General features: G+C 44.7%; 1 protein-coding gene across 7 annotated transcripts; it reads left to right on the top strand.

Moving 5' to 3' along the window:
• The first annotated feature begins 54 nt into the window (after nt 1–54).
• LOC139561070 (solute carrier family 12 member 6-like) lies at nt 55–25,204 on the top strand. 7 transcript variants are annotated; one of them, XM_071377893.1, is made up of 27 exons: nt 55–261; nt 1,847–1,889; nt 2,504–2,731; nt 9,462–9,559; nt 9,677–9,805; nt 10,228–10,374; nt 10,905–10,959; nt 12,233–12,363; nt 12,592–12,833; nt 13,194–13,312; nt 13,618–13,797; nt 13,888–14,052; nt 14,327–14,425; nt 14,794–14,851; nt 15,046–15,220; nt 15,314–15,432; nt 15,606–15,704; nt 16,520–16,639; nt 17,073–17,177; nt 17,687–17,855; nt 18,105–18,300; nt 18,550–18,719; nt 18,828–18,959; nt 19,234–19,359; nt 21,153–21,424; nt 21,665–21,798; nt 22,048–25,204. In XM_071377893.1, exons 3-27 carry the CDS (start codon nt 2,512–2,514, stop codon nt 22,137–22,139), a joined length of 3,552 nt encoding a protein of 1,183 aa, XP_071233994.1. In that variant the 5' UTR covers nt 55–261; nt 1,847–1,889; nt 2,504–2,511; the 3' UTR covers nt 22,140–25,204. The 7 variants fall into 7 exon arrangements, with proteins under 7 accessions (XP_071233994.1, XP_071233995.1, XP_071233999.1 ...); XM_071377894.1 differs by lacking the exon at nt 1,847–1,889; XM_071377898.1 differs by having other exon boundaries at nt 1,847–2,731; nt 9,465–9,559; nt 19,234–19,341.
• Nucleotides 25,205–25,251: the final 47 nt, after the last annotated feature.

The following is a 25,251-nucleotide window of genomic DNA, read 5'->3' as shown; positions in this document are numbered from 1 at the left end:
CGAAATTACGGCAAGCGAAAGAGGTATTGAGAGGCGGGGGCTGGCACGCGTTTCTGACTGTTGGACAAAGTGCCGACAATAAAGGATGAGGCGAGTACATGCATGGAGCTACTATGGTTTCAATTCATTTTGAGAACCACTAGCAAGCCCAACAGCTGGATACAAGGGACACGAGAGTACTATATACGCGCAATGTATATTGTTTGAAATATTTCTGTGAAGTTGCCGCAGAATTCTGTCCACTTCTAGCCGTTGAGCAAGGTACGTGGAGTTCTGTCACACTTTAGCAGCGTGGCTAACAGCTAACGTTAGCTACTGTACCACTGTAAATTCAACGGACGACATTCGACTGATACCGACAAGTAGCTAATGTACTGAACGAGTTGAGGGGACATTTCATGATAAGCAAGACAAACGTAGTGTGTTCGTCTAGTTTATTTCGATACCATGACTTGAAAGTTGACACAAATGATCGTGCATATTATGTTGTGTAATTCCAGAAAGAAAAGATTGTTTACTCCCACGGAACATCTGCCTGCATACATTGATTGACATGCTAATACATTGTTGACATTCCGCATCGTTTTCCCAACAAAAACGCTACAGCTAGCTACCCATGCTAGTTGTAGTTTAAATACAGACACTTTTTTTCTAAATGTATTTCAATCGCGGGTTTGGAATATATTGATATGACAATTTTCCCTGACTGGTTCGAACTAGCTAGAAATTATAATTGGCTTAACGGTTAAGGGTAGTTACTAGTTAGCCAGCCAGCTAATGTTAGCATAACTGATACTAGCTAGCTCGTCATACGGTATTTCAAGCAAGTGCACGTAGGTGTAACGTTATCAGTATGTTCCATCTGGACATTTGATGAGTTGCTCGAACACAATCTTATTTCGCTTTACATACGCTCCAACTAGTTGCTAAGCGTTCATTATAATTTAAACGGATGCAGTTCAATTCAACAGTCGCATACTGGCCAGTTTTACAGATGCTGGTCCTTGTCTCCACCGTTTGTATAGATTCATGGGATGGCAACCTAGGTTGCAACTAACTACGATACTAAAATTATTTAATGCACTGTTAACTAGCTTCAGTTCATGTGTACCCCACGAACTGACAAGATTGCCCAAACAATTTGCCACACCCTCGTCTAGCTAAAAATGCCTAGTATAAGACGAGTAGTACAACTCGAAATGTTGCGAAACTGATAACAAGCAACCATCCCATCAATACAGCTATAGTACTGCACAAAGACATGGGTGCCTCCGCATGTGGCTCGGCTCAAGCTGCTGCTGGTCCAACCGGTTGGAACTGCTCTTGTATAATAATTAAATTATAAACCGCACCAAAGCTACTACTCAACTGAACTACAAGTAACTGCCAGAATAAAGGAAACAATTGAGTTAAATGAGGGATACAAAGCAGGTGTGGTTCCTGAGTTAATTAAGGAATTAACATCACATCATGCTTAGGGTCATGTGTATATCTATGAAGACACTTTATGTTGGTGTTTCCTTTATTTTGGCAGGTACTTGTACCTCACATAATTGAGTCAGAGCAAGGAGACTGTTTTTCAGTCAGTGTTCTCACCTGGTTAACTTTGCAGTTTGCTCCCCTGAGCGGTGTTTGTGAAAGCACATGATTCTGTTCTGCTCTTTGTCAGGTTAGGTTACTGAGTGACAGACATGTCATCACTCATTAATCAAAACAAATGGCTTTTGTATACTGTCACCTACCATACATAATTGAACTCTAATAGCAGCTATCCTCCTTCTTTTTTCTCTCCTTTTGTCTTGGTTCTTACCCCTTCCCTATTCCCCCCCCATCAATCCATCATTAGGCACTCATTGTCATCCATAGAGGAAATCTAAGCTATCACTGAGGTGCATATAACCACAGAGAAAAAAACAAACCTATGTTTTCTTGGGAATACGAGAGCAGAGGCAGATTTGACACTAGGCCTACATATTGATAGCCAGTATTATTAAGTTCAGTGTCAGGTCATTTGGGCACGTACGAACACACCGCACTAATCCAGTTTCTGAACAAGCAAAGAGATGCAATAATATTAATCGAAGTGGAAAGGGAACGCTACCTTTTATTTTTTTTATAAAACCTAAATTGAAAGCTGAAGGGGAAGTACAATTTTTTTAATATTTTTTTTAAATTATAAATCTTAGAGACACAGTTTACTCCTCAACCTAATTCATTTGTTTACAATTTTAAAGTGTAGGCTCTATGTTAAACCATTACACATTCATCAAATGGAAAAAAGGCACACATCTCATGACATTCATCCCACATGTGCCATTGAAACCAGTCCAATTCAATGGGGAAGTGCAGATTCAAGTCTAGTAGGTGTCTCTCACTTGAACGTTAGCTTAGCATAGGTTAGCCTAGCTAATTTAGCCTAGTGTGGGTTAGCCCAGTATTGGTTAGTCGAGCTAGCGTAGTTGGTGACCCTTGACCTCTAACCCTTGACCCCCATTCCTCCAAGACCCAATAATGGCGTCGGTACGGTTCACGGTGACGCCCACCAAGGCCGAGGACCTTCCGGGACTGTCGGACACCTCGCCGGACATCAGTTCCCGGTCCAGCGGCCGCGGCCACGTACGTTTTGGCTCGCGGGAGAGTGTGAACCGCAGTGAACCGCTAAGCGAGGGGTCGGGAGGGCTCACCACAACTGGTGAAAACGAGACGCCTGACAGGACCAGCACAGAGCAAGGTGACACGTCACTTCGTGTGTGTGTGCGTGTGTGTGTGTGCAACAAGTTGACAACTTTCTGTTAATAATGGGTTGTGTTAATTAGGCACCAAACATTAAAAAAACAGACTGAAACAGCGATGGACTGTCTGGGCTTGTCTAATAAGCAGCCCTCATTTTTGTTTTCCATTGCAAAAAGTGTCCCATTGCATGTCCTAATGAACATGACCCTGTTTTGGACTGTTAGCCTAATTGCTCAACTGTTTGTGGTGTCACCCTCTAGTGGCAGGGTACTCTCAATCATTCTTCTGGACAGAATCAGCTTCTATGTTACAATAATAGTCTCACTGTTAATAAGCAATTACTAGCTCTAGAAATTGTCTCGGCTAGGTTATCTCATTGGTGACGCTTTGGTTTTTTATATCAAGAAAGGAGAAAAGAAACGCAACAAATCAAACAGGAAATGAACTGGCACAGGCTGAACTAAAGAAGCAGACATGCACGCACACACATTTGAAATGCTGGTGGTGAACACCTTTCTCACCTCAGTAGGTACCAGGTCGACAAGGCGGTCATGTCTTGCAATGTACATGTCACTGTATGAACGGCAACCATTAACAACATGTGCAACAGACTCCATTACATTTAACTCTGCGTGTAAAACACAGAAGGGATCATGGTTTGCAGGGTACCAGAGTGTTAGGTTGTGTTTTGTGGATAGAACTTAAAGTAAATGTGAGAATGTCCTCGTCACTGGCAGTATTCTGGTACATGGAATGGAAGACGTCAGCACAGTCCAGAGCAGCAAGTTTCCCCAGCAGCCTCAGGCCAGTCCAGAGGTGCCGTAGCTGCATCTGTCTAATACAGAGGAGTGTTGTCATGGGTGACAGAAGCCTCCACGACAACACAACTGCATCACAAGCAGTCACTGTCTCAGTCCGCGTCAGTGGAGGCTGCTGAGGGGAGGACGGCTCATAATAGTGGCTGGAACGGTGCAAATGGAATCAAACACATTGAAACCATTAATTGAGCCCATCCTCCTCAATTAAGGTGCCACCAACCTCCTGTGGTCTGTGTGTCAGTTTGTGTCCATCTGAGCACCAGTCCGGTTGTACAGCTCCTTGAGGTCTGACCAGACTCCAAAGCCTGCAGCACGAGTGTCCAGTTTTCCATTGGCCTTCCTAATGAAGCCCAGGAAGTTGTCCCTTAGTGTCATTGGCCAGTGGGACCTTCCTAGTCCAGGAGGAGGGAGGCTCTGGCTAACTGTCGCGTTGTCACTGTTGAGCATGTTTGACAGGTGAGTCAGTCTGGTAGCAGTGTAAATCCACTGGACATTCGGAACACCCAGACCGTTTAGCTCAGGAAGATAATGTCACATGTGGTGTGTGTGTTTTAAGCATAGCCATTTTCTCAAAACTTCACAAGTTTTGTTATTCATTTCCCTCAGAATGTTCTGTGGGAGAGGTACATACTTAGGTTGTAGTCATTAACTTGTTTTTCAACCACTCCACACATTTCTTGTTAACAAACTTTAGTTTTGGTAAGTCGGTTAGGACATCTACTTTGTGCATGACACAAGTAATTTTTCCAACGATTGTTTACAGACAGATTATTTCACTTATAATTCACTGTATCACAATGCCAGTGGGTCAGAAGTTTACATACACTAAGTTGACTGTGCCTTTAAACAGCTTGGAAAATTCCATGTCATGGCTTTAGAAGCTTCTCATAGGCTAATTGACATAAATTGAGTCAATTGGAGGTGTAGCTGTGGATGTATTTCAAGGCCTACCTTCAAACTCGGTGCCTATTTGCTTGATATCATGGGAAAATCAAAAGAAATCAGCCAAGACCTCAGAAAAAAAATTGTAGTCCTCCACAAGTCTGGTTCATCCCTGGGAGCAATTTCCAAACACCTGAAGGTACCACGTTCATCTGTACAAACAATAGTACGCAAGTATAAACACCATGGGACCACGCAGCCGCCATACCGCTCAGGAAGGAGACACGTTCTGTCTCCTAGAGATGAACGTACTTTGGTGCAAGAACAGAACAACCGCAAAGGACCTTGTGAAGATGCTGGAGGAAACCGGTACAAAAGTATCTATATCCACAGTAAAACAAGTCCTGTATCGACATAACCTGGAAGGACGCTCAGCAAGGAAGAAGCCACTGCTCCAAAACCGCCATAAAAAAGCCAGACTACGGTTTGCAACTGCACATGGAGACAAAGATCATACTTTTTGGAGAAATGTCCTCTGGTCTGATAAAATAGAACTGTTTGGCCATAATGACCATCGTTATGTTAGGAGGAAAAAGGGGGATGCTTGCAAGCCGAAGAACACCATCCCAACCGTGAAGCACGGGGGTGGCAGGATGATGTTGTGGGCGTGCTTTGCTGCAGAAGGGACTGGTGCACTTCACAAAATAGATGGCATCATGAGGTAGGAAAACTATGTGGATATATTGAAGCAACATCTCAAGACATCAGCCAGCAAATTAAGGCTTGGTCGCAAATGGGTCTTCCAAATGGACAATGACCCCAAGCATACTTCCAAAGTTGTGGCAAAATGGCTTAAGGACATCAAAGTCAAGGTATTGGAGTGGCCATCACAAAGCCCTGACCTCAATCCTATAGAAAATGTGTGGGCAGAACTGAAAAAGCATGTGTGAGCAAGGAGGCCTACAAACCTTACTCAGTTACACCAGCTCTGTCAGAAGGAATGGGCCAAAATTCACCCAAATTATTCTGGGAAGCTTGTGGAAGGCTACCCAAAATGTTTGACCGAAGTTAAACAGTTTAAAGGCAATGCTACCAAATACTAATTGAGTGCATGTGAACTTCTGACCCACTGAGAATGTGATGAAAGAAATAAAAGCTGAAATAAATCATTCTCTCTACTATTATTCTGACATTTCACATTCTTAAAATAAAGTGGTGATCCTAACTGACCTAAGACAGAGTTTTTACTAGGATTAAATGTCAGGAATTGTGAAACTGGGTTTAAATGTATTTGGCAAAGGTGTATGTAAACTTCTGACTTCAACTGTACATTGGCCAACCGATGTTTCATCTTTGCAAGGGCCACCTCTTTTACAGCCGCTAGCTTCATGACAACAGTCAGATGGGAAATGTCACTCATATCAACCCTGCACATTTAGTGTCTTTCACTTCCAGACCTTTTCTAAAAGTCATCTGTGCGAGAGAGCATGTTTTTGATAACATGCTCCTCTCTGGAGGAGATCTGAACATCATCACCATTCCCCTGTACTGCGTTCAGTGACCACACATGGGCTGGGGTACACTGGCATAGCCATTTCAGCCACTGGTTGATGGCTAGGATGAAGTTGACAGTAGTTGGTTCTATGCTAACCCTGAGTGGGATAGGTTCGTTTTAGCTGCTTCTCACAGGTAACTTGGAGAAAAGAGACTTTGTTCTTATCAGATATAATGTCCACATAAGCCAGTGGTATTTCCTCAATGCATCTCTAAAGTCCAGAAACACAGTGTAAAACCTTGTGGATTCATGCTTGAAGCCATCAATTCCAAATGCTCATTCATGCCCTGTCTGTCTATATACACTACATGACCAAAAGTATGTGGGCACCTGCTCGTCAAATGTCTAATTTCCAACATCATGGACATTAATATGGAGTTGTGTGCTCGAATTGTATTTTTTATACACCTGTCAGTAATGGATGTGGCTAAAGTAGCCAAATCCACTAATTTGAAGGGGTGTCCACATAGTTTTGTGCATATATAGTGTATATGCCTGTTTGGGAGCGAGAATGCCTGTATCTACGAGCCATGGTAGTGTGCAGGCGAGAAAGCTTTTCATGAACACTTTATAGACCGAGGGTGACGCTTTGGTTATTTATATAAAGAAAGGAGAAACTAAACTCAACAAATTGATTTAGGAATTGACTTGCACACGCTGATCTACCGACGCAGACACACACAAACACACTGCTGAGACGATGCAGTGTACTGGCTGAGCAGCCCTAACAGACAAAAGCAGTGGAGAGAGTGAGGCAGCTGTGTTATTTCAAGGAAGGTCAAGCGCGTGCAGAGATGGTTATTTTTAGTCGGTCCTGCCCACAAAGCAGTAATAGAATTTGACAGAGTGGATTCATTCACATCACACATTAACTCATATCAGATTCTGCTCCATCAGACACACGCACACGCACGCACACACCTCAGGTGAGCACTATCTGGAGAGAGGGAGAGAGACCCCCACACCTCAGGTGAGCACTATCTGGAGGGAGGGAGAGAGACCCCCACACCTCAGGTGAGCACTATCTGGAGGGAGAGGGGAGGGAGAGAGACCCTTCCCAGGGTCACACGCATAAGGCTACCTTTGTGTATTGCTGGGGAGGTTGTGTTTCCTGTGGCGGTTGTGTTTCCTGTGGCGGCTGTGTTTCCTGTGGCGGTTGTGTTTGCTGCGTAGGCTGTACAAAACATTAGGAAGACCTGCTCTTTCCATGACGGACTGACCTGGTGAAAGCCATGATCCCTTATTGATGTCACTTGTTAAATCCACCTCATTCACTGTAGATGAAGGGGGAGGAGACAGGTTAAGAAGGATTTCTAATCCTTGACTTTTGACACATGGATTGTGTATGTGTGCCATTCAAGGTGAATGGGCAAGCCAAAATATTTAATTGCCTTTTGAACAGGGTATGGTAGTAGGTGCCAGGCGCACCGGGTTGTGTCAAGAACTGCAACGCTGCTGGGTTTTTCATGCTCAATAGTTTCCCGTGTTTATCAAGAATGGTCCACCACCCAAAGGATATCCAGCCAACTTGACACAACTGTGGGAAACATTGGAGTCAACATGGGACAGCATTCCTGTGGAATGTTTTCAACACCTTGTGGAGCCCATGTTCTGAGGGCAAAAGGGGGTACAACTCAATATTAGGAAAGTTTTCCTAATGTCTTGTACACTCTGGATAAGAGCGTGTGCTAACTGACCAAAATGTATTTGTAAATTCAGCAAAAAAGGAAACGTCAACTGCATTTATTTTCAGCAAACTTAACATGTGTAAATATTTGTATGAACATAAGATTCAACAACTGAGACATAAACTGAACAAGTTCCACAGACATGTGACTAACAGAAATGGAATAATGTGTCCCTGAACAAAAGGGGGGTCAAAAGTAACAGTCAGTATCTGGTGTGGCCACCAGCTGCATTAAGTACTGCAGTGCATCTCCTCCTCATGGACTGCACCAGATTTGCCAGTTCTTGCTGTGAGATGTTACCCCACTCTTCCACTAAGGCACCTGCAAGTTCCTGGACATTTCTGGGGAATATGGCCCTAGCCCTCACCCTCTGATTCAACAGGTCCCAGACGTGCTCAATGGGATTGAGATCCGGGCACTTCGCTGGCCATGGCAGAACACTGACATTCCGGTCTTACAGGAAATCTCGCACAGAACGAGCAGTATGGCTGGTGGCATTGTCATGCTGGAGGGTCATGTCAGGATGAGCCTGCAGGAAGGGTAGCACATGAGGGAGGAGGATGTCTTCCCTGTAACGCACAGCGTTGAGATTGCCTGCAATGACAACAAGCTCAGTCCGATGATGCTGTGACACACCGCGACGGACCCTCCACCTCCAAATCGATCCCGCTCCAGAGTACAGGCCTCGGTGTAACGCTCATTCCTTCGACGATAAATGCGATTCCGACCATCACCCCTGGTGAGACAAAACCGCGACTCGTCAGTGAAGAGTACTTTTTGCCAGTCCTGTCTGGTCCAGCGATGGTGGGTTTGTGCCCGCAGGCGACGTTGATGTCTGGTGAGGACCTACCTTACAACAGGCCTACAAGCCCTCACTCCAGCCTCTCTCAGCCTATTGCGGACAGTCTGAACACTGATTGAAGGATTTTTTTTCTTGGTGTAACTCGGGCAGTTGTTGTTGCCATCCTGTACCTGTCCCGCAGGTGTGATGTTCGGATGTACCAATCCTGTGCAGGTGTTACACGTGTGCTGCCACTGCGAGGACGGACAGCTAATCGTCCTGTCTCCCTTGGTGCTTTCTTAGGCGTCTCACAGTACGGACATTGCAATTTATTGCGCTGGCCACATCTGCAGTCCTCATGCCTCCTTGCAGCATGCCTAAGGCATGTTCATGTAGATGAGCAGGGACCCTGAGCATCTTTCTTTTAGTGTTTTTCAGAGTCAGTAGAAAAGCATCTTTAGTGTCCTAAGTTTTCATAGCTGTGACCTTATTTGCCTTCCGTCTGTAAGTTGTTAGTGTCTTAACGACCGTTCCACAGGTGCATGTTCATTAATTGTTTATGGTTCATTGAACAAGCATTGGAAACAGTGTTTAAACCCTTTACAATGAAGATCTGGGAAGTTATTTGGATTTTTATCTTTGAAAGACTGTGTCCTGAAAAAGGGACGTTTCTTTTTTTGCTGAGTTTAGATGTTTGTGTGTATGTGTAGCAATGCGTGAGACAAGGATGTCACAAGGATCGTCCCTGTGTGTGTGTGTTTTCAAGACGCAGTGTGTTTGTAGACATGTCTGTATTTAACTATGCATGTCTATGAGACTGTCACGTGTTTTTGTGTGTCCTCCCTGGTGGTAGAGGAGAGGGAACTGAGAGTGCTGATTCAGGGCCCTGCTGACAGAGGTATAACTTTTCTCTCCTTCTTCCTCACTCTCCCTTCTGTCTCCCCTCTTTCTCTCCTTCTTCCTTCCTCTCTCTCTCTCCCTTCTGTCTCCCCTCTCTCTCTCAGTAGGAGATGGCAATGCCAAAATGTCCAATGTCTACATCAACAACAGTCATGGGGTGGACGATGATGACTTCTACGACCGAAACTTGGCTCTCTTTGAGGTTAGAGCATCAATCAAAAAAGTGTTTGATGCACTGTGTTTTCTGACTGTCTCATCATGAATTCATCTCTTCCTATTTTCTCTCTCCCCCCCCCCCCCCCCCCCCTCCCTCCTGCAGGAGGAGATGGACACTAGGCCGAAGGTATCTTCCCTCCTCAACCGTCTGGCCAACTACACCAACCTGACCCAGGGGGCCAGGGAGCACGAGGAGGCAGAGAGCATAGGAGAGAAGAGAAAGGCCCACAAGGTACACACCACTCTGACTCCTTAACTCCCGGAATGCCCTGGCATAGTACTTTGACCCCTGGCAGTAATATCTAAGCGCTATGATGCTTTTAGGTTGTACTTTTGACTCCTTTGTTACTGACGACTCCACCCTTACAGCACTGACTTACAGCACCGTACAGAGAATAGATCCAGGGATGTAAAATGTCTGACCTAATATAATCACACCTAGCACGTCATGGATATGATCAGACGTTTTTATTATTTGGAAAATGCTTTGCTACGGTGTTTACTAATGAACAGGACCCTCATATCTAATGCCATTTGTGTCTCCCAGTCTCCTCAGATGGGTACGTTCATGGGGTTGTACCTGCCCTGGCTGCAGAACATATTTTTGTTACGTTGTGCACTAATGATCACTATTCTCCTGTGTGTCTATCCCAGTCTCCCCAGATGGGTACGTTCATGGGGGTGTACCTGCCATGCCTGCAGAACATCTTCGGGGTGATCTTGTTCCTGCGTCTCACCTGGGTGGTGGGAACTGCCGGTGTGCTGCAGGCTCTCTGCATCGTCTTCATATGCTGCTGCTGCGTGAGGATAACACACACGTGCGCACACACACACAGTTTATTTGAATCCACAAATCACATTCCAGTCGAGAAGGATTCAAACATTTCCTAGGTCATGGATATATGGACACTTGTGGATACAAGACGCACCTTCCTCTGACCTTTGCTGTATTAACGATGACAGTTACAACAGGTGGGCTTAAGTTATGTTAGTAGATTGCCATGTTTTGGTACAGAGCTGCAGCACACATGTCTACTCCTGGCAAACAAAAACACACACATATACACACACACACAGTAGTAGCAACACACACACACACACACACAGTAGTAGCAACACACACGGACAGATGCAGACATATACACACACATATATACACATTTTTACATTTTGGTCATTTAGCAGACACTTGTCCAGAAAGTGTTTAAGAGAACAGGAGATAATTGAAACAGGCCTGTTAAGAGCAGTGTTCTGTAGATAGTGATTAGTGAGTATCTTTATGTGTATAGATATATGCATGATACAGCTACTGCTCCTCTCTCATTCTGCAGACTTTACTGACTGCTATCTCAATGAGTGCCATCGCCACCAATGGAGTTGTACCAGGTATTCCCTCCATCCATTTATCCCTCTCTCCCTCCATACCTCTCGCCATACCTCTCGCCATCCATCTCTCCATACCTCTTTCCATCCCTCTCTCCATCTCTCACCTCTCCATCCCTCTATCCCTTTATCCCTCCACCCCTCTCTCCATCCATCTGTCTTGTTGTCATCCAAGTGTATGTTTAATGTTTGTTATGGTGTAAAAATGCTGGTTACTTTCTCCAGAATTCCCAGGTTTTCAGGAATTTTGGAAAAGTGATCTGAATTTTGCAACTCTGTCTCAGTGAAGTCTGTATGTGTCAGAACTGGGTATTTAAAAATACTTGTAGCTTTTGGTTTAGTCTGCCTGAACTGCCAGGTGGGTGGAGTTTGGCAGTTTTCCAACTATTCTATCGCTTCCACTGCGCCAGGCAGGATAAAGATAAAGTTTTTGAAATGATTTCAAATGATATTTGAACCCAGGTCAGGTTTGTCTGTTTGTTCTAATGTCTGATCTGCCTCTCCCCTCTCTGACTGTACACATTGAGACATAGTGTCCTCACCCAGCAATACCATTCACCACTAGTAAAACCATAGACATAGAATGAGTAATTATACACACATAAGAATGATAATAAAATCATTCTAATTCTGAGTGAAACAACACCCACGCCGGAAATATCCCAAATGTCAAAGTTGTCGTTGAACAATTCTAACATATTCTTGTGATATTTGAATATGAAGCAAATCAATTTCAGTTGATTTGAACTATTCCATCTGACAACATTGTAGTTAGAGCCCCTTACTGATTCTATGTCAAGACAAAACCCCTGCTTCTATCTGCAAAGTTACATTTCCTCCATTGATATCCTCCCTCATCTATGGGCCTGGTCAAAATTAGTGCACTACATAGGGAATATGGTGCCATTTGAGACCTATGCTTATTGGTACAATCTTAGTGTGTTGTCTCTCATTATCATAATACTGTACTATTCTACTTTCTGTCTCCTCTTTTTCACTTTCATAATGCCCATAATGATACTAACACCCATTCTTCTCTTTACTTCTCTCTACTTCTCTTCTCCCTCCTTCTCCCTCCCACACCCTCCTTCTCCTTCCCACCTCCTCCTTCTCCTTCCCACCTCCTCCTCCCTCCCTCCCTCCCACCCCCTCCTTCTCCTTCCCTCCTTCTCCATCCCTCCCTCCCACCCCCTCCTTCTCCATCCCTCTCCTCTCTCTCTCTCTTCTAAATCTCTCCTCCCCCACCCTCTCTCTCCCCCTCTTCTCTCCTCTCCAGCGGGTGGTTCCTACTTCATGATCAGTCGTTCTCTGGGGCCAGAGTTTGGGGGGGCGGTGGGGCTGTGCTTCTACCTGGGCACCACTTTCGCCGGGGCCATGTACATCCTGGGAGCCATCGAGATCCTGCTGGTGGGTGGGAGAGCCTTTGTCGCCCGCTCCTCTTCCTCACTGTCATCCTCATTTATAACCGCCATCAAATTACTCTGACGTTCATTATCATGGTTATTGTCATGTTCATGTCATCTGTATAAGTGTTCACATGACAAACTCCAGCATCTACTCACCCTCACCAATCCAATATATCGTTTGATTTTGCGTGTCTGTTATCTTGCTCTCTCGCTTTCCTCCCACCCCCAGATGTACATTGCCCCGTGGGCGGCCATCTTTGTCTCCAGCGGTCCGGACGGTGAGGGAGCAGCCATGTTGAACAACATGAGGGTCTACGGCTCAATCTTCCTCCTCCTCATGGCGTTACTGGTCTTTGTCGGCGTCAAATATGTCAACAAGCTGGCGTCCGTCTTCCTGGCCTGTGTCATCATCTCCATCCTGTCCATCTACACCGGAGCGCTGGTCTCCGCCTTCAGTCCGCCCACTTTCCCGTGAGTTCTTCCGTTGTGATCTTAGAGCGGTTTGATTGACAGATTCATGTTGTAATCGGAGTTGATTATGGGTTGCATTTTAGTCACAAAGAAACAAGAAACTAATCTGATGTGTTTCCATTGGCATGCCTGATTTACACTTTCACTGCTGGTAAACACCAGTGAGAAACCTGAGAACGTTGTAACCACTCTCATTGAGACATAAACGTACCCGTATTGACCCATTCTCAAGACTTTCACACCACTCTTACTGCCAAACACTTAAACTTGACTGATGCCCTAATCGACCAATCTTTTCACTGTCGTCTCTGTGATTGACCAATCCCGTGCTCTAATCCTCTCCTCCTCCCTCCTCCTCAGGGTGTGTATGCTGGGTAACCGTACCCTGTCAGGACACATCCTCCATGATAGTCCCTGTGCCAAGACCACCCTGCCCAAAGAACCACCCAGACCTGTGGATACCAACCTCACACTCGCTGGTAAAAACGTCAATATTACCTTTCAATTTGGAAAAATGCCATAGTCAATTATAATGAGAAACATATTTAATGTTAACCCTCGTGTTTTCTCTCGGTCCATTCTGTTTGACATCTCACTATGGGACACTCCCACTTGCGGGTCATTTGCTGAAGCCTTAATCAATCACACCTAATTGGCCAATCAAGGCTTTGAAGGTGTTAGTTCTGCTTGCCATTCGACCACTGTTAGATTTTCTCATTCTCCACCTCTTTACTCGCTTGTTCATTATCGTCCCCAATATCAGCTAATCAACCAATTCTTCTAGGAAACGGCACGGTGCCCTCAACCTTTGATCCCTCCCTGCCCTCCTCTGAGGCGACCACGGCCCTGTGGCTGCAGTTCTGTGAAGGCCCAGACCTCAACGCTTCCTGTGACTACTACTTTAACCTCAGCAACATCTCTGAGATACCTGGCATACCAGGCCTGTCCAGTGGAGTTATCACAGGTACATTCTCTGTCTCTCACACTCTCTCTCTCTCTCTCTCTCTCTCTCTCGTGCTGTCTTTCTCTCTAATAATTAGTATTCTCTCCATAGAGAACATATGGAGTGTTTACCTCAGTAAAGGGGACGTCCTGGAGAAAGGGTCACTCCCCTCGCCCAGACCCGTCCACCCACCCACCAATCGGCTGCCATATGTCTTCGCTGACATCACCACCTCCTTCACGCTATTGGTGGGAATCTTCTTCCCCTCAGTCACAGGTATATTTCCTCCTCTTTTCGTCTCTCCTGATCCCAGTACCTCCCGATCCCCTTGGACCTCTTGATGTTGGTAGATCTGAATGGGTAGAAGCAGTGCAGTGGTGGAGCTCCCACCATAGTGCTTACAGCTCTGCGGAAACAGAGGCGAGGGGTACTGAGAGATTTGGCACAGGCTGATCCAGCTGTAAAATTATTTTTCATAGATTCATACACCAACTCTGTTGTCTCTCTCTCTCTCCCTCCTCACTATTCCTCCCCCTTCTCCCCCCTCCAGGTATAATGGCTGGTTCTAACCGGTCTGGGGACCTGAAAGACGCTCAACGCTCCATCCCCATAGGAACCATCATGGCCATCCTCACTACCTCCCTTGTCTGTATCCTTCACTGTGGACAATAAAGCTTTCGGATTTTGAATTGAGAATATCTTCCATATTAACTCTGGGTGCGTCCGAATTGACACCCTAATCCCTACATAGTGCACTACATTTGACTAGGGCTCTTGTAAAAAGTAGTGCGGTGTGTAAGGTTTAGGGGGCAATTTCAGACACCCAAGGACAGCAAAGCTTTTGTATTTTTAATTGAAAATGTCACATGTTAACTCAGTCATAGAATTAGAATCATTCTAGTTACATACACCTGCATGGTGCTTAGTGTGTGGTAATGGGTTGATATTGGGACAGAGTTGTGTTGTGGTTCAGGTGTGATGTGACTAGTGGGTTATTTACCTGAGTGGCCTGGCCAGACCTGAGCAGTGTGGTGCTGTTTGGAGCCTGCATCGAAGGAGTGGTGCTCAGAGACAAGTTAGTATATTGTTGTCTCTCTGTGTGTGTGTGTTTCAGGGTGGAGTTAATTTAAATTGAATCAATTTAGGAAGTAAACTGAAATTGGTGTGTGTCTTGGCCTTCTTAGGACACATTCTGTGGTCACACTAACTGACCTGTCTTTCTGTTTGAAGACTCAGTGAAGTCACACTAACTGACCTGTCGTTCTAAAGGTTTGGAGACTCTGTAAAGGGAAACCTGGTAGTGGGCACCTTGTCTTGGCCCTCCCCCTGGGTCATTGTGATTGGCTCCTTCTTTTCGACGTGCGGCGCTGGCCTCCAATCACTGACGGGCGCTCCCCGCCTCCTCCAGGCCATCGCCAAGGACAACATCATCCCTTTCCTCAGGGTGAGATAGATAAACAAGTGTTGTAGTATATATAGCTCTTCTTTCTCTCTCTCTGTATCTCTCTCGCTCTGATGTTCTGTTCTCTCTGTCCAGGTGTTTGGTCATGGCAAGGCTAATGGAGAGCCTACCTGGGCTCTGCTCCTGACAGCTCTGATAGCTGAGCTGGGAATCCTCATTGCTTCTCTGGACCTGGTTGCACCCATCCTCTCCATGTGAGTGTGTGTTTCTTGGAGAGACTGTGTGTGTGTGTGTGTGTGTGTGTGTGTGTGTGTGTGTGTGTGTGTGTGTGTGTGTGTGTGTGTGTGTGTGTGTGAGAGTGATTGTATGTCTGAGTGTATGGATGCTGATCCAGTGCAGCCTGAGTCCCACCTCTCTCTCTCTGTAGGTTCTTCTTGATGTGCTATCTGTTTGTGAACCTGGCCTGTGCTCTGCAGACGCTGCTGAGAACCCCCAACTGGAGACCACGCTTCTCCTACTACCACTGGTACACACACACACACACAGTCTTGCACAGCTAACCTTGTGTGAACATACAATTCAGTCCCATTCAAAATCCTATTTTCCTTAACCTAGCCCTAGCTCTTAAGCCTAAACCTGACACTAATTCTAACCTTAACCCTAAACACCCTAGAAATAGCATTTCACCTTGTGGGGACCTCGTCAAATTTTTGTTTGTTTACTCTTCTTGTGGAGACTTCTGGTTCCCACAAGTATAGTTAAACACGTCCACACACATTCCATATACTCTATTTACATATCAGCTTTTTATTAATGGAGAAGGACTTTTCAAGTGTGATTGATTATTTTCTATTTCTCAAGTCCGATCAGTGCTTGACATTAACTTTTTTAGCCACTTTTTTTAGTCACAAATTATATGGTCTGTAACAAGCGTTTTTACATCAATTTTCGATGCAAGGAACCACTTTACAAAATAAAATGTGTTACTTTTACTTTTTGCCATAGACAATCAGACAGAAATGTAGGCTACACTCTGTCCATTGGCTTCTCTGCATATTCAAGCCTGTCTCAAAATCCAACCCTGGCCTTTTAAGACTCCTGCCTTGGTAGCCTATAAAATATTACAACATTACAATTGATCCCATTCTGATCAGAGTCATTTTTGATATTGTGATTATTGTATGATATTATTGTTTTTTTTACTTGTCCATTCTTCTTGTCCGACAATAAAAAATAAATAAAGTTGTCATAATGTTATTTTTACTTGTCCCGGACAAGAGGACAAGCATTAATGTTGAGCCCTGCGTGATGATTGATTATTTTATCTCTCTCTCTCTCTAGGACCTTGTCATTTTTGGGTATGATCATCTGCTTGGCGCTGATGTTCATATCGTCATGGTACTATGCTATTGTTGCTATAGTGATTGCTGGCATGATCTACAAATACATCGAGTACCACGGGTAGGTTTCCATGGGGACCTCCTGGAACAAACCAGTTGTGTGTGTTTTTCAGATTTTGTGGTGTGTGTGTGGGCTTGTGTGAATGGAGGTCACAGAAATCCAATTATATATTTTGTGGAGGTGTTACATTCACAATTCAAAAGGAAGATGAATATATTTAGATAACGTGTGGGTGTGTATGAATCTCTGAGTTGTCTTCGTGTGTGTGTGTATGAATCTCTGAGTTGTGTGTGTGTAGGAATCTCTGAGTTGTCTTCGTGTGTGTAGGAATCTCTGACACGTCTTCGTGTGTGTAGGAATCTCTGACACGTCTTCATGTGTGTGTGTGTAGGAATCTCTGACATGTCTTCGTGTGTGTGTGTATGAATCTCTGAGTTGTCTTCGTGTGTGTGTGTGTATGAATCTCTGAGTTGTCTTCATGTGTGTGTTCCAGGGCAGAGAAGGAGTGGGGCGATGGTATCCGGGGTCTGTCCCTCAGCGCTGCTCGTTACGCCCTCTTGAGGTTGGAAGAGGGACCACCACACACCAAGAACTGGAGGTATAGTAGACACAACCACACACACACACAGCCGTCTATACACACACCAAGAACTGGAGGTATAGTAGACACAACCACACACACACACAGCCGTCTATACACACACCAAGAACTGGAGGTATAGTAGACACAACCACACACACACACAGCCATCTATACACACACCAAGAACTGGAGGTATAGTAGACACGACCACACACACAGCCGTCTATACACACACCAAGAACTGGAGGTATAGTAGACACGACCACACACACAGCCGTCTATACACACACCAAGAACTGGAGGTATAGTAGACACAACCACACACACACAGCCGTCTATACACACACCAAGAACTGGAGGTATAGTAGACACAACCACACACACACAGCCGTCTATACACACACCAAGAACTGGAGGTAAAGTATAGCAGTATACCGTTAACAGCGACTCATGCACAACCACCCATGTATATACACCCAATCTCACACCTTTACAATCTCTTTCTCTCTCTCTCTCCCCTCCAGACCCCAGCTCTTAGTTCTATTGAAGTTAGATGAGGATGCATATGTCAAGTCTCCCCGCCTGCTAACCTTTGCATCTCAGCTGAAGGCAGGTAAAGGTCTGACCATCGTAGGGACCGTCATCACTGGAAACTACCTCCATAGCTACGGAGAGGCACTGGCTGCAGAACAGGTTGGTCTCTCTTTTCTCTCTGTCTAGCACTCTTGGTGCATTTCTCTAGAAATGTTTATTTTATTTTATACCTCTTCTGACTTCCGCCCCTCTTCTCCCCTCTTTCAGGCTTCTAATTTTGTCTTTCTCCTTCAGACTCACCTGATGGATCTGTAGGTGTATTGTGTTATAACAACTCTCTCTCAATTCCCTCTCACAATTTCCCCTCTCTCTCTCCCTCTTTATTCACCCCCCCCCCCCGTCCTGTAGACTCTGAAGCACCAGATGGACAAGGAGAAGGTGAAAGGGTTCTGTCAGTGTATTGTGGCTAACAAGGCCAGGGAGGGCATCAGTCACATGATCCAGTCCAGTGGGTTAGGAGGGATGAGGCACAACACTGTGGTTATGGGCTGGCCCCTGGCCTGGAGGCAGAGTGAGGATCCACAGTCCTGGAAGACCTTTATCAGTGAGTACAGGACAGGAGAGGTGAGGTGTGTGCATGTGCGCTTTCTCATCAGGCTTCAAGGCAAAAGCCACGAGGCGAAAGAGAGAGAGGGATGAAAGCAAGAGGGATTCATTGAATGGTACCATTACTGCCATCTGTTTGTCAAACATTGCAACTGGCCCTTTGAATTTGACTACCTGCCATCTAACTTTGAGATGTTGTGGTTTGAATAAACAGCGCCCCCTCTCTCTGTGTGCGTGTTTCCTCCAGACACGGTGCGTGTGACGACAGCGGCCCACCTGGCCCTACTTGTGCCCAAGAACATCTCTCTGTTCCCCGGCAACAGCGAGCCGTGTGCGGAGGGATACATTGACGTGTGGTGGATCGTCCACGACGGGGGCATGCTCATGCTACTGCCCTTCCTGCTGAGGCAACACAAGGTCAGAGAAATATTTAGTCATATAATTTAGTCATATCATCTTCTCGTAGAGAGAAAGGTTGTGTACACGTGTATGTAACTGCCGTTGTTGTCGTGTTTCCGTCCCCAGGTGTGGCGTAAGTGTGCGATGCGTATCTTCACGGTGGCTCAGATGGAGGATAACTCTATTCAGATGAAGAAGGACCTGGCTACGTTCCTCTACCACCTCCGCATAGAGGCTGATGTTGAAGTGGTGGAGATGGTAGGTTTCTGCATAGACCCAATAATAATTTGAGGCCCACGCACTTTACTCAAAAGTTAATGTAAAAATGGTGTAGCGTACTGATGATCAAGAAATATTTTTTGATTCCAATATTGATCGCTAGCTAATAGCTATCTGTTAGGCTTTGTTCATTTGACCCATGAGAAACTGTCGTCCTCTCCCCTCTCCTCTGTACCCCCCTATTCTCTCCCCCCTCTGCTATCTCCATCTCCCCCTTTCCTATCTCCTCCCTCCTCTCTATCTCCTCTCCTAGCATAACAGTGACATCTCAGCCTACACCTATGAGAGGACTCTTATGATGGAGCAGAGGTCTCAGATGCTCAGACAGATGAGGCTGTCCAAGTCTGACCGAGAGAAAGAGGTGCGGAGGCCGCAACAAGTGTGTTTGTTTCATAGTTCTGTTTCCGTGCGTGTGTGTGCGAGAATGAGAGAGAAAAAGAGTGTGTGCGTGCGTGTGTTCATCTTCACCTCATCTGTCTATTGTTGTTTTCCTTAGCGAGTTCGCTGGAGTATAGATGAAGTAAGTTTGCTGTCTGCTCAGTAGTAATTGACTCCCAACTGTCTCGTAGACTACGTAGTCCACTTTAGAAGTAATGCCTTACCCTATCCTGCAGCCTACATATTGCTAATGTCGCTAGACGTAAGCTGTCCTGTGTTGGAGAGTGTGTATCAGGGTTGTATTCATTAGGCACCAAATGGGAGAAAATGGACTGAAACAGGGAGGGGATGAATACACCCTCCAGTCTGTCTCTAACTGTTATGAATACACCCTTCAGTCTGTCTCTAACTGTTTGGACAACATGGCCTGGTTACTTTCTTTAGATATTTCAGTCAAGTAGCCTACCTGGATAAGATGCTTATTTTTCAGAATGAGGACAAGTTGCCAATTCCTTATATAAATTAGTTTTTTTTATGGTCATAATTCTAAAACACAGACTAGACAGCTAGCACATAACAGTCTGTGGACATTTCTAAAACACAGACTAGACAGCTAGCAGTCTGTGGTTAAAATCCTGCTAGCGGTATGTGGTTAAAATCCTGCTAGCGGTATGTGGTTAAAATCCTGCTAGCGGTATGTGGTTAAAATCCTGCTAGCGGTATGTGGTTAAAATCCTGCTAGCGGTATGTGGTTAAAATCCTGCTAGCGGTATGTGGTTAAAATCCTGCTAGCGGTATGTGGTTAAAATCCTGCTAGCGGTATGTGGTTAAAATCCTGCTAGCGGTATGTGGTTAAAATCCTGCTATTGGTATGTGGTTAAAATCCTGCTAGCGGTATGTGGTTAAAATCCTGCTATTGGTATGTGGTTAAAATCCTGCTAGCGGTATGTGGTTAAAATCCTGCTAGCGGTATGTGGTTAAAATCCTGCTAGCGGTATGTGGTTAAAATCCTGCTAGCGGTATGTGGTGCTGCACGCGACAACCTGACCATTCATTTTCCACAGTCATGTTCATTGATACTCTCGTCTTAGTAGGGTCTGCTCTGTTCTACATTTTGGGAGTTGAGACATAAAAAGGGTATCGTTTGAAAAGGTCAAGTCTATTACAGTAAAATAATGTCTCTCAGTGTTTAGGTGTCCATGTGACCGATTCTGTTGGACCAAACCTCAAATGCAAGTTGTTGTCAGAGAGGAAGAGGTGATTTTTAAAATGTTTTGTTGTGAGTGGCAGGAGAAGGGGCTTGGTGTCTGTGCTAGTGAGAAGGTGCACAGAAGGAGGAGGGGCTTGGTGTCTGTGAGTGGGAAGGCACACAGCACAGAAGGAGGAGGGGCTTGGTGTCTGTGTGGGAAGGCACACAGCACAGAAGGAGGAGGGGCTTGGTGTCTGTGTGTAGGAAGGCACAGAAGGAGGGGCTTGGTGTCTGTGTGGGAAGGCGCACAGCACAGAAGGAGGGGCTTGGAGTCTGTGTGCTAGTGGGAAGGCGCACAGCTCAGAAGGAGCGAAGGAGACGAGACCAAAAAGACACAGAATGCTCAAACATTACAACATAATCTTGATTAAGGCATTTGGAACATCACGTAAAAAAATAAAATAAAAAATCTAAACAATTGGATATATTGCCCAGCCCTACCCTGTACTCAGTGACTGAGTGTCTTTTGTAGGTGTATTTCTCTGAGGGAGGGAGGGGGAGAGAGGTAGGATTTCTAAACGTGTGTTACACATTCTCTCCCCCAGGCCCAGTTGGTAAAGGATCGTAACTCCATGCTTCGGCTAACCAGCATTGGTTCTGACGACGATGAAGACACCGACGGGGGTGGAGGCCCCACAGGAAATGCCGAAAAGGGAGGAGGAGCAGCCGGAGGAAGGGAGAGGGATGGAGGGATGTCAGCCTCGGAGAACAGACGAGTCCACATGACCTGGACTAAGGAGAAGGCCCTGCAGTACAGAGCTACACACTCCGGCTGTAGTACGCCAGAGGGCTTCAGAGATATGCTCAGTATCAGGCCGTAAGTCACACACACGCACACATGCATGGACACACGCACACATGCATGGACACACGCACACATGCATGGACACACGCACACATGCACGGACACACACACACACACGCACGGACACACAGCACGCATGGAGACACACGCACGCATGGACACACACATGCATGGACACACACACTTGAATGGAGACACACACAAACGGATGAATGTTGATGATTGTTGTTATTAATGATGTCTCTCTCCCAGGGACCACTCCAACGTGCGGCGGATGCACACGGCCGTCAAGCTCAACGAGGTCATCGTCAACAAATCCCATGATGCTCGGCTGGTCCTGCTCAACATGCCGGGACCGCCACGGAACCCAGCCGGAGACGAAAACTGTATCCTTCACTTCCTACTTCCTGTTTACTGTGCTTCTCTTCCTGTGTACCAGGGTTGGACTCAATTCCATTTCAATCGATTTATTTTTCATCTCCTTAATTGAGTGAATTGAAAATGAACCAATAGCTGTGTGTTCTGTCATAGCTATAGTAGACGCAGTAGTAGTTGTAGTAGTTACAGTATGATGCTTTTTATTGTTATTGAGAAAACATTTCCAAACAGTGGACCAGTCCTTAACCGATGGTCAGATATGGAATTTCTGGAAGTTCTAACTGAGGGATTGGAACGCGTGCTATTGGTCAGGGGTGGAGGAAGTGAAGTCATCACCATCTACTCCTGATTTGCTCACACAAACCAGCTATGTCAGAGCAGCCAATCACGTGGAAGAGAATGCTAAGGGAGGTGGGGCTAAGGAGCCCTGGGGGTGTGGCCCCTCTGTCAGACAGCGCAAAGATGGACTGTCATTGGCTGCAGCTTGGATAAACCCCTCCCATCTCTCCGCTGTCAGTCATTATTCCTAGGCTTCCCCATTCCACTAAAGACAAGCTACAAAAAGCCAACACGATTCATCAAGTGAACATTGAGCGAGAGTTCTCATAATGTGTGTCTAAGTGTATGAGAGATTTTCATCTCAACATATAATACAAAAAGGACCAGCCCACGTGACCAGACCAGGAAAACTCCTGGTTATAGCTGATAACTAGGGCCCTGAGTTTTCCTCCTGATCAGGTCACATGGTCAGGAAAAACTCCTGGCCCCCCACATAATGCACAATAATATACAGCAGTGGGATCAGGGACCAGTGTTTATGTCCCAAATGGCACCATGTTCCCCATAGTGCACTACTTTTGCACTAAATAGGGAATAGGGTGCGATTTTGGACTTACAGTGTGTAGTATGAGCCTGTGTGGACCAATGGATGATAGTCATAATCTAGTAGACAGACAGACCATATAGAATCTAGAACACCCTGAAACAGTGAGTGTTCCACTGAGTGACTCAGGGGTTAGTTATAGTAAACGACAACAGGCGCTCTCTTCCAAAATCCACTTGTCTAACATGCTAGAGTGAAGCCGTGCATTCTACGTAGTATGGATTATTGGAACGCAGACCTGATGATGAGTGGATTGTGTGGTACGAGTGTGAGAAAATGTGTACTTTGTATGTATGTACATTGTGTAGGCTAGAGCTAGACAGAGAATGGACTTGGGTTCATATACTATTTGAAATAATTTTAAATACTTGAGCTATGCTTGATGGAACTAACAGAATAGTGCCAAAACATGCAAACCCAACGTTTGGTATTGGTGTCTCCAACCAGGCAAACTAAAGCAGACAGACGCTCAAGAAGAAACATTTTAAATAGTACCCAGGTTTTGTGATGATAAGTTATAATAGCCTGCTGGTCTCTGATCTGTATTTGGGTCATTATCATTAAACCAGTTTTAAAATGTCTGTACCAAATTGAGTTACAAAACCATGATGCATCTTCAAAAATCAACTATCATTCTGATGAATAAGATGTCTAGTTTTGGGGAAAGTGTTTTATTTGAAATAAATGTTACATTTTCATCCCAAATTCTCATTACCGAAATGCGTCTGGATTAAATTCTCTGGTCTATTAAAAAAATAATCTTTACAAAAATTTAACCTATTTGAATAAAACACCAAATATGTTGCTGTAGTTTGTCCATAAATCATAGAAATGGTATACTAGTTGGAGTTTACATTAAAGTATAATATTTATTAAGTACAAATGGACGTTTCATTACTTATTCAAGTTCCTGTAAAACATTTTTAATAAAGTTTTATTCACCCATGATGCATAATCTAGAGGAGTAGTCCTTATATGAGCACAAGTTGTTCATTTATTAGCTTGTATGCCTTCAGAATAAGGTTCTTATTCTCAAACCCCCCCTTTACCCCACTTGGCCTTCTCATTACTGAAATGGCTGAAGAGCTCAGATAGGGGGGAAAAGTAAGATTTTGTATTTTATAATAATTGTATAATTCTATTTTCAGTGTTATGTTTAACTCGGGCCTTTTCATTAGGGAAGACATTTTTTTTTTTTTATAAAAAAAAAGAATAATCTAAATATTGATTTGTTTATGACTTTTTTTTTTACTTTTAAAACTGTTACGGTAATGAGAATTTTGTGAAACTGTTGGTAAAATGCATAATATCTGATCAAAAAACAATTATGAAATAGATAAGTACATATCCTAATCTCATTGATTTCAAGAGGATATTTTGTGAAAAATTACAACATTTTGGCGGACAGTTTTGTGAAAATGGCCCATTTGCTATAGCCAACTCCTCTAACTATACAGCCATAGGAGTTAGTTAAAGCATAGACAGATCTGGGACCAGGCTGTCCTTGAGTAGAGAGCGGTGTGAGTAAGACATTTGTAGTTCAGGACTTGGACTGCATAAAGGTACATGTGTTGACAGCAAAGGCTCCTAGTTTAGGTGAAAATTATGATGATGCAGTGTCTATTCCCTAGATGTGTTTTCTCAAGGCGGGTCCCCAAATCAAGGCCTACCAAGTCAAAATCAAGGCCTACCAAGTCAATATCAAGGGGGTGATTCACTTTAAACACAACAGTAGTCAATTGAAACCAAATTATTTTAGGCCTGCCCTGCCTGGTAGGTGAAACACTTGAGAGAGAGGTGTGGAGGGTTTTAAGTATGTAAGGAATGGATTGAAGTATTGTGAATGAGTAACAGTGTTGTAGGTAGCCATATTAGGCGGGGGGGGGGGGGTGTTATTGTTGCACACTGGACCACCGTTGTAAAGAGACCATTACCCTGCATGCTGTTTTAACATTGTTTTTACATTGCACTGTCAGTGAAAGGGAGGGATTGGAAGTTTGCGTGCGCGCTTGTGTGTGTGAGAGAATGATTATGTATGTGTATGCTGTATGTGGGTGAGCTGTATGCTTACACCAAATAAGGAAAAAGGTGATTTTAAAAAAAGAAGAAAAAAAAGTTATCTTACGAGTTATCCTCCCCCTCGCTACCTACCTATTAGTACATGCCTGTGCTGTTCCGTCAGCTTCTGCTGTGCTAACTGCCCGTTTATTTCCCAAATGGCACTCTACTTCCTTTGTAGTGCACTATGTTGGGAATTAGGGTGCCATTTGGGACACCAGCTGGCGGTATTTTATTCCACAATGCTTGTCTTCGATCTTCTCAATGTATTGACTTTATTGTACAGGGATGGATTATTTGTGTTCAATTGTTTTTCCTCCACCATTTGTTTTTGCTTGTACATAAAAACTTAGAGAAATCCCACTTTTTTTTCTTTCTTTTTTTTAATTACATGAATATAAAACAATAAAAAAAACTGTTGCTTGAGAAAATGGGAATAAAACCAATTTTGAAATAAAGATATCATCACTTGTCATGTTCTGTGTCTATTCTGACATGGATATAGTAGAACATGTTCAAA

Source organism: Salvelinus alpinus, chromosome 31 (genome assembly GCF_045679555.1).
Source record: "Salvelinus alpinus chromosome 31, SLU_Salpinus.1, whole genome shotgun sequence".
Lineage (NCBI taxonomy): Eukaryota > Metazoa > Chordata > Actinopteri > Salmoniformes > Salmonidae > Salvelinus > Salvelinus alpinus.
The sequence above is the reverse complement of the archived record's forward strand: the minus strand, read 5'-3'. Positions and strand labels throughout refer to the sequence as shown.